The sequence below is a fragment of the Triplophysa rosa genome, linkage group LG10 (assembly GCF_024868665.1).
Source record: "Triplophysa rosa linkage group LG10, Trosa_1v2, whole genome shotgun sequence".
Lineage (NCBI taxonomy): Eukaryota > Metazoa > Chordata > Actinopteri > Cypriniformes > Nemacheilidae > Triplophysa > Triplophysa rosa.
This window is the reverse complement of record NC_079899.1, coordinates 7420497-7430813: the sequence shown is the minus strand read 5'-3', so window position 1 is coordinate 7430813 and position 10317 is coordinate 7420497. Positions and strand designations below refer to the sequence as shown.

General features: G+C 37.5%; 1 protein-coding gene across 1 annotated transcript; it reads left to right on the top strand.

The window, feature by feature from the left end:
* Nucleotides 1–4893: 4893 nt before the first annotated feature.
* prph2la (peripherin 2-like a) lies at nucleotides 4894–7359 on the top strand. Its single transcript, XM_057343494.1, has 3 exons — nucleotides 4894–5585; nucleotides 5994–6240; nucleotides 7078–7359. The coding sequence occupies exons 1-3, from the start codon at nucleotides 5005–5007 to the stop codon at nucleotides 7342–7344; spliced, it is 1095 nt and encodes a 364-aa protein (XP_057199477.1). The 5' UTR covers nucleotides 4894–5004; the 3' UTR covers nucleotides 7345–7359.
* Nucleotides 7360–10317: the final 2958 nt, after the last annotated feature.

Here is a 10317-nt window from a genome sequence, read left to right as displayed (position 1 = left end):
GCAAAGCCCTGATGGCATTTATATGACAAACGTATTGACTCAAAACACGAACTATCTGCAGTTTATGTGGATTATTAAGTTATTTCGGACGGATGCTTCAAAAAATTTACACCATGTTTTAATGTATTGTATTAAAATATAATTAAATTAATGCCTAACAGATCAGTTTAGTTTATAGAAAAGGGTGAAACCTGTGCTAATAAAACACTCTAGCTTTATTTACTTGTATTGTAAAATATAAAGCAAAATAAATAAATACAAATTAAACCATATGTGACAACCTGCCTTCCTCTGTGACAGCCTTTAAAAAGGTCTGTTTGAGATCACAAGTGCATGAGATGATCTAAAGAAGATATTTATGAGATCTTTATTATTGAGATGTTCTATTATTCAAGATGTTCTTGTTATTGTATAGATCTTGGAATCATGGAACATCTGGTGGCCTATATCCCAGGCCATTTCATTTGTAAAGTCCACTAATCATGGGAGTCAACGGGAGTCACTGAATATACAGTAGGCCTACAAATGCGCAGTAAACACCTGTTCGTACATTTAAACATTGGGAAAAGAGTTGTTGAGGGAAAGGGGTGGTGGATGATTTTGTCTGGAACTTAAAACCTTCAACTTTCTGTTGATGTATGGATGTAATATGAAATAAAAGGTCATATTCCTCTTCACCTCATCAAAGTGTGTTTGGATGGAGTGATAGAACCAATATCCTAAAGCTAACCTGTGGCTGGAATAGAAATAAATAAACAGCCAATAAAGCCCATGATTAAATTTCTCTAGTGCTTTTGCATTGGGGTGAGGTGTTAAATTGTGGACATAACTTCATTCACTATGTTTTTAATTTACAGCTCCTCAACATCAGCTGTACATCATACAGTATCATACATCAGCAGTAATCTGTATGTCATCAATGCATTAGGTATAACCACTGGAAAACTGTCATATCACCCAATATAACCCTATAGCCCAAGACTGTTTGCCCGCTGGAGCTAAGCAGGGTAGAGCCTGGTCAGTACCTGGATGTGAGACCTCCTGGGAAAAAACAGGTTGCTGCTGGAAAATGTGTTAGTGAGACCAGCTGGGTGTGCTCACATGTGGGTCCTAATGCCCCAATACAGTGACGGGGACACTATACTGTAAAAAGCACCGTCCTTTGGATGAGACGTCAAGCCGATGTCCTGACTCTCTGTGGCCACAAAAAAAATCCCAAGATGTCCATCGAATAAGAGTAGGAGTGTAACCCCGGCATCCGCCCCATATGTACTAATTGGCTTCGTAACTCTGTCTCCTCTCCACCAATAAGCTGGCGTTCTGGCGCAATATGGCTGCTGTCGCATCATCCAGGTGGATGCTGCACATTGGTGGTGGTTGAGGAGATTCCCTCATGTAAATGGCTTTGGGTACCCAGCAAAGCGCTATATAAATGTAAGGAATTAATAACTACACTAAGTCATATTGTATTGCATCAAAAAAGCTCCAGCTGGGACAAACAATATAGAAATCTCAAAGACCAAGGTGCATAAAGTTACTTTAGGTTTAAGGCACTGGACATATATAGGCCCGGTTTCATAGACAAAGCTTAGCCTAAACCAGGACTATGCCTTAGTTAATTTAGGCTATTTAAGCCGCTTTTATTCAAATGCCTTAAGAAACTATTACTGATGTGCATCTTGAGACAAAATAATGGCACTGACATATTTTAAGATTTGTCCGGGCAAGTTATTTTTCTGTTAAGATAGCTGAAAATTAATTTTAGCCTGGGACTAGTCTTGAACCTTGTCTGTGAAACCGGGGCATAATGTATTACTACCAATCAATACCAATCAATAGTTTTGACATCTATAGTAAGACTGATCAGGAAAACTCTCGATGTGCTCAGTCTTTGAACAGTAGAAATAAGAAAAAACATGTAAACAGTATATGCATTTTAGCAGGCTAATTTAAAAGAGCTGACGTGCTGTGTGCAGGAAATACTGGTCAGACTGGTTTAATACTGCCACTGAGTGGTCAGATGACAAAATTGTAAGACTTTTTACCATCCTTTTCTAAATTGTACTGTGTATATTTACCGAGGACATAGTGCTCGGACAGAATGAAATAACTGGACAAATTCTCTTATGTTAAAGTTTCTGATGACTCTGATGACCAAATTTTTTATAAAACTAAGAATTATAATACCCCCACCCCCAACTGTAACATCACCTGTTTCTGACTATTAATACCAAGTAGCAATTCTTGTCTAGCATTATCAGGCGAATACATTAACATTTACATTTATGCATTTGGCAGACGCTTTTATCCAAAGCGACTTGCATTGCATTATCCTATACATTTTTACATAGGTATGTGCAATCCCCTGGGTCGAACCCACAACCTTGCGTTGTTAACGCAATGCTCTTACCACTGAGCAACAGGAAAGCTAGAATACCTTTGTTCATAAATATAATTTGATAGAGGTAAGCTGTCCATGTTGCGTGCAATTGGGATACAGTACATCTACTTAATAGCTGCAATTGATGTAAAAAAGCTGATGATCTGCTAGTTCTACAAACACTGAATGAATGGTCAAGAGTTTTCTCGAAACACTAGATATCATCTCGCTATTAAATTTGCTTGTATCCTAGCTCTGGTGCAGTGCTCTTGGTCATACTAACAGCTTCTTTGTAGGGAATCGGGACCCTAGATATTATTAAGCATGTAATATTTAACCTTAAAATGCAAAATGCAACTTTAAACCAATAGAATGCATTTATAAGTCTAAAAGACCTAAAATATTTTCCCCCATAAACCTATAATTTATTTTGTTGATGAAAATGAATAAATTATGATTTGTAAACATAAGACATAAAATTGGCATTGCTGCCAGTCATCTTGACCTGTGCAATTTATGTCTTATAAATAGACATAAGTATGCCTTATTAATATCACATAAAGGCTATTATAGATATAGTCACATGATGGGTTAGGGTAAACACACATATACAAATTACCTGTGATTTGAAAGAAGGAAAATAAGTTATGAAAATATGATATAAAATGTAAAAGTACAACATTACTGTGAGCGATAGCTCGGGCAGCTGGAGGCATAAGAATGTCCAAGACAAAGTAAGTCCCGTTTCAAAGTAGGCTTTAATCCAAGCAGTGCAAGAATCCCAGATGAAAACAAAAACACGTGCAAAAAAACTTCAAAGTAAAATAAAACAAGAAACATTTGCAAACCCATACCTGGAGTAAGCATTTATGAGTTGTAAATTAACATGGAGGCAATCGCCCCAACCATGCGATCAAACTGTGAGTCCACACTGACTAGCATACCACTCACTAGCACACCACTGCACTGGAGACCATGCTGCATCTAGCAGCCATTTTCAACCCAAGGCCACGCCCCCTGGAATGTACCATTTAGCAGGTAAGAAAACAAATTACATGTGCACTAAATGATTGAATGAATGATGAATAATGGTGGATAATGCCATACATAAACTCAAAACCTGCAAAAGCTAATGCTATAACTACTTGCCAAACATGAACACAATATACACTTTCATTACACTACACACAATTCACATTTAAACATACAATATTCAACATCTCCTTACAATATTACACAGGTCAGTACCGGCAAACAGACCGTGTTAATGTATATGTATGTAAATGTATGTGAGAATGAATCAGTGTGCATAGTTCATGTATAGTCACGGGGCCTCTCCGTGACAGTTACAAAATAAGATAATATGAAAAGAATGCATTGTTTATCACAAGACAAAATATTGCATAACATTTAAGTAGCGCATCTTCTGTCTTCTGTAACTTTTTCTCCTTCATTATTCTCTCTCTCTCTCTCACTCTCACAAACACACCCAGTGAGATTTGTGCTGGTGGCAGAACGTCTCTTCCAAATCCAACTGGGCTGATTACTGATTAAAAGGAATTATGAGAGAGGTCACAGCTGAGCCTGCCAGACATACACACACACACAGGCACGCACACACACACGCACGCGCACACACACACACACACACGCCTGTTTTAATCAACAATCAATGCATACATACTGTTGGACTAAAAACAAGGACATCTGATGGAAAAAGAGACCAATAACCTTAAATGGAGAGAGATGTAATGAGAGCAAAGTTGCTTGAGATGTGGATTGGTGAGTAAAACCCCTTTAATACTATTCCTATAAGGATCATCTTTACTCACCAAGTCTGGCTAAGGACAAGCCCTGTGCGTGTTCATCCACGTGAACTTTGTTTTGCCTGCTATTTTGAGCTTTCAGCATCTAGGACATGAGTAGTTTAAGCTTTTTATACATCTGCCAAATCTTGCATAATATTTGTGATGCACGTTTGGAAAGATACGCAGTTTGCAAATAATAACGTGTATACGGTTGCTTTCTATATTGCATTTTACATTTAGTCATTTAGTCATTCTATATAGCTTTCAATCTATATACATTTTTCATTTTATTAATTTATTCATTAATTTATTTATTTTTCTCAGGTGTACATTGCAAAAAAATGGAGCACATTTCAGCTTTAACTGTTTTTTTTTATCTCCTCAAATGGCATTGTCAACAAATTTCACAGACATGACAACCCAGAATAAAATGGCTTTGTTTAGCCCATTTGACCAAGTTATATAGTTTCTTTTTAAAAAAGGAAAAAATCTTAAAGAAATTATGTAGGTCTTTTCACTAATATCCAGTCATCTCACAATTAAATGTCTTTTGAATGAATTTGCTACATTCTTAGTGTTTGGCTACAGTTGTTACATTGGTTGACAGATACTAAGCATAAGAAGCTAATAGTTAAGAAGAATTCATCTATTCATGTGTTTTTCTATTAGACCATTCAGCACGCCATTGATTTAAAGAATATATACAGTACAACCACCTCACTTATTTTTTATTAATAACACATTTATACTATGATCAAATCAAACCAAATCAACCATAAGCTTTTATGAAACTAAAGCAAGTATCAGAGATCTGATATGGCCGTGTTACCTGTGAAGTTCACTAAAGCCAAGAGGGACAAACTGGCCCAGCTTCTATGGGTGCTGAACTGGGTCTCTGTGGTAACAGGAATCATCCTCTTTAGTTTGGGAGTCTTTCTGAAAGTGGAGATCAACAAACGACAGGACCTTATGGCCGAACGCCAGCTCCAGTCTGTGCCAAACATGCTCATTGCCGTGGGACTAATAGCCTGTGGAATCAACTTCTTAGGAGGAAAGATCTGCTATGACTGTGTGGACACAAGCAAGTTCTTGCGCTGGAAGTTGGTGATGCTTCCGTACATCATTTGTACGTTTTTCTTCACTTTGAGCATCCTCGTGGGCGGCCTGATGTGCTACAGCTTGCACGGACAGCTGGAGGAATCGCTCACGTTGGGGCTACATGATGCTATGCGCTACTACAAGGACACAGACACACCAGGGCGTTGCTTCTTGAAACGCACAGTGGATCTAATGCAGATCCAGTTCCAGTGTTGTGGTAATGAAGGTCATAGAGACTGGTTTCAAATTCAGTGGATCAGCAACCGCTACCTGGACATGTCTCGACCGAAAGGGGTGGAGTAAGTGATCCAGCCATGTCACAATTTAATTGAATTTTGAATTTAAGCAACACAGAAGCAGCAACATGAAGTAACATAGTGATACTTATATAATGCGGTCCGCTGTTTTTTTTTCCGAATTTTACGATGGCTTAGAACACGGCACAACCAAACAGAATCAAGGACCAGAACTAACCACTTTATAGACCACTTTGCAAGGTGTAAACACTGTTCCAGAAGCACTTGCAGTTTCAGTTTATACAAGTCTTATATATAATTAAATCTAAAAGGTATTTGTTCAACATTTTAAATCAGTTATACATTTTCTGTTGGTTGTATTTTGTTCAAACGTCTTTTATGCAATTCTATTTGGGAAGTTTTTTTTCCAAAATGTAAACGTTCTAAAATGTTTTTTCCTTCTCTTACTAGTCGTTTACGTAGCAATGTGGAGGGGAAATATCTAATGGATGGAGTTCCTTTCAGCTGCTGTAATGTTAACTCTCCTCGGCCATGCATTCAGTATCAAATCACCAATGACTCCGCCCACTTTAATTATGACTATCAGACAGAGGAGCTCAACCTGTGGATAAGAGGCTGTCGCCAGGCTCTGCTAGACTACTACACAGACATCTTGCATTCAGTTGGCCTCACAGTTCTGATTATCTGGCTGTTTGAGGTTAGTTGCTTTTATTGCTTTGAGATTCCATTTTATCAGTTTCACAAAGTTAAGTCATTGCTTTCACATATACAAACTTTACTAAACAAAAAAAAAGACATCGACAAGACCAAGACCATCAAAAAATGGTCTTGAGACTGAGACCGGTCTCGAGTACTACAACACTATTGGTAATATATTAACCAATAATGATCTTGGAAAGTGCTGTTATTTATGTAGTGGCAGGTGAATATTTGTATGGTTAGTTAAACATTTTGTACATATTCATAGGTACTTTTTAGGCAGTGTTGGGTGTAACTAGTTACTAAGTAATTAGTTACTGTAATTTAATTACTTTTCCCTTGAAAAAGTAAAGTAAGGGATTACTCTTATTTTTTCTGTAATTTAATTAGTTACATCTGATGTAATATATTCAATAGTGGAAATGACATCAAAATTATAAGTCTAACTTTAAAATGTATGCTTTAATGTATCCTTCTCACATTTGTATACTTTGGTCAGTTAATAAGAATAATTTATGTAGTTATTTATTATTTATTTGAATGAATTAAATAAGATGTTTCATGTCTATCTTTGAATCAATTCTAATTAAGGTAAATGTAGGATATAGAAAGTAATTAGTAATAAGTAATTAAATACTTTTTCGAGAGAGTAATTTGTACAATAATTTAATTACACCATTGAATATGAGTAACTTACCCAACACTGTTTTTAGGCCATTTCCCTCTCTATTTTGTTTTAACTTCTTTTGCGGAAATTCTTAATTTCAATCAAAACAGCCTCATGAATGAGGCATCGAAGTCTTCTAAACACTTATCTATTCCTTATATCTGACAGCTCTCGGTCCTTATGGGAGTTAGGTACCTCCAGACAGCCCTGGAGAACGTGTGGCGCCGAGGGGACCCCGAGTGCGAGTCCGAAGGGTGGCTCCTGGAGACCAGCTTTGTGGCGACAGCTCGTACTAATTTCAACATTATCAAAAACCTGGGCAAGTTCAATCAAATCAACACAGCCAGCAATGGAGATCCAAACATTGACAGACCATCTACAGCACACTATGGTCCAGATAAAGTACCTCCAAAGTCTATTCCCATAGCCAGTTAACTTTTGACCATACGGTTCCTTTTGTCAATAGTTTCATTAGATGTATTACAGTACACTTCAGCCACAGAGAATGGGACGCTAAGCTTCATTTCAGTACTTCGTTTTAATGTAAAATGACAGACATGAATCACATTTTTTAAACAACATGCAAAGTGCAAAGAAGCATGGGGCCTTCAGGGTCCTACGGACACAATACTGACGTCTTAAATTGTCTATTATTAAGCATGCATCAGTCAAAATAAGTTTGTCTCATGTATACTTTAAACAGTGCGATTATTGAGAATTTCGCCGCCTTGGAATTAAAAGGTTCTATCTGCATTCTGAGTTTTGAGATAACAAGCTTTCTATTTGACTCTGTAGATAAAACTTTTTTGTGCTCTAAAAATCCCAAATTGTACACAATGTAATGAAAAAAAAAACACATCACATACTTGTCACATAATAAATATGTGAACAACCCTTCGATTTTGACAAAAATGTCAGATATCATCATAATTCCAAGGCGAAGACCTGATTTGTTCTCTGTACTGTTTTTTCTTTTGTTGTTCTTCCCCAGATTTCAAGTAGGTTCAATTGCAGTGTTAAAAGATGACCTGTAACCTAAAGGCAATAGACCATTTTTTGTTTGCAAACAGTGTGACGCGATTCTGTGGGCGGAGCCAAACTGGTGGCAGAAAGCATCTAAATTATGGTTCTTAACTAACGTTACATAATTTATTTTGCATTTGTGTGTGATAAACAGTATAGAAAACCTTACCTGAAATAAAATAAACACAGAGAAACGAGTATTCCGGATGATTTCTTCAGTCCAAGCCTGTTCGTTTAATGGCTTGTTTAGCTTAAAATGTCATATTCAACGACGGTATTCCATAGGAAATAATACCATAATTTTTGCCATTCCTATTCTGACATTCAATAACACAAAAACACATTTTTGAAGGAATTGTCTCCTACGTTTGTTTCCACTGTTTTTCTGCCACCAGTATGCGCGCGCAGCCGGCAGTGACGTAACCCGTGACGTCGACTCCAAATTGGTCTATAGCATATTAGGGTCTGTCGGTACACGATCCGGGATGCCTGCACGATCCGTTCACGCATGCGCATAATGACGTAGTAGACAATTCTGTTTAGCGACGACACTGCACGATCCGGGATGCCTGCACGATCCGTTCACGCATGCGCATAATGACGTAGTAGACAATTCTGTTTAGCGACGACACTGCACGATCTGTTCCACGCTTGAGCACCTTTGTACCGCGACTTTCACTACTGTCCACCTCTGGTCTCATGTCACTTCTGTGTGCACACTATGCGTTGAAATACTCTGTAACGTTTCCCCAGACTTGTTTGTAGTTCTTTCTTCATGTAAGTGCAGATAGTCTAGGCAGAAATGCATATTATGTTCCTTATTGTGTTCTGTAACCACCATTGAAGGGATTATTCCTCATTTAGATTATATAGATAGATATATTAGCCTATATATAGACCCATACTAATACAAAACGAGTCGATTTAAAGTGAACTAATATTAGCAGCTTTTAATAAAAACCGTCTTTGACAATACTACTGACCTCAGATCGAAACACGGCAAGTTAAGTAGGCCTAATGCCATGCAGCAATGAATCGCAAAGGGGAGTATGGAGGAAACTGAAGGTTTGCAGTGACAGACTCTCAAGACTCAGACTTTATTCCACATGTAACCAAAATCGTGTATGTTCATGTAACAACTCCTTTATTATTTTGGATTGGCAACCACGTAAACACATCGTAATGCATAGCGTAAGCTACATTTTAAAACATCAAAATAGACCCGCCGTGAACTGTTAAATGAAAAACACGACGTAGCCTACAAAAATATGCCGCCAGTTGTGCCGTCTGGCCGTCAAGCGTTTCATCGCATGCTTGATACCAATAGTGTAGGGAAACCGTGAAGTTGTTTACTACGTCATTATGCGCATGCGCAGAACGGATCGTGCAGGCATCCCGGATCGTGTACCGACAGGGTCCATACATATCAAACATTTCAGATGTTCAGGTACACAATGACAAACAGTAAGTTTTAGCTGCATTTTTGCCTTTTTACTACCTGTCCATTGTGGACTGTGAAGCAAGCATGAAATCACAAATGTTGTTTATCCAGTACTTATACAATTAACAGGATGCCTCGGTCTTGTGCCTGAACATAAGTGTACTACAATTATGTATTCCAAAAACCAGTATAACTGGTGACAATACCAACAGCCTCTTAATCATATTTTTACTCTATGTAGTCCATCCATGCCAATTGAAAATGTTACAATGGTAAATTCAACATGGAAAACTGATATTAGATAAAAACTTGGGCTGGGTTTCCCAAAACCTTCTTAATGCTACGTCATTCTTAAGTTATACCTTAAGAGTGGTAGCGATATATTCTTAAGAACGACGTATGATACGAAGGTTTCGGGAAACCCAGCCTTGGTCATTCCAGGGGTATGGGGCAGTTTCATTGACCGGATTAAAGAATAGAAATCTCACTACATGGTGCTTAAGACAAGTATTGCTCATGCTAGTTTTACCAATCCCAGACCTGTATTAAATGGAGGAGACCTGGGGATTCTATATTTTTCTTTGTCTCTTCAATGTCTGCAATAAGGCCCATAACTTTTCATTTGGAAATAATACACATTTACTTTTAAAACAAGTAGATATATAAGTAGATATATGACCGTAACTGTGGAAAAAAAACAGGACAAATGTCTCAATCTATGATAATGTGCATCAAAGTTTGAGTTTAACCATTAATTCAATTATGATTTCATGGACTTAAAATCATATCAAGGTTATATTTCCACAGATTGTTCTTTGCATTAGGATGATTTTAGGTCAATCGTGAATAATGACCTTAGCCCGGTTTTCACAGGCAGGGTCACATATTTTGACAAACAAGTCATTTTATGGCTTAACAAACAAAAAGTAAAGTAAAAAAAAAAC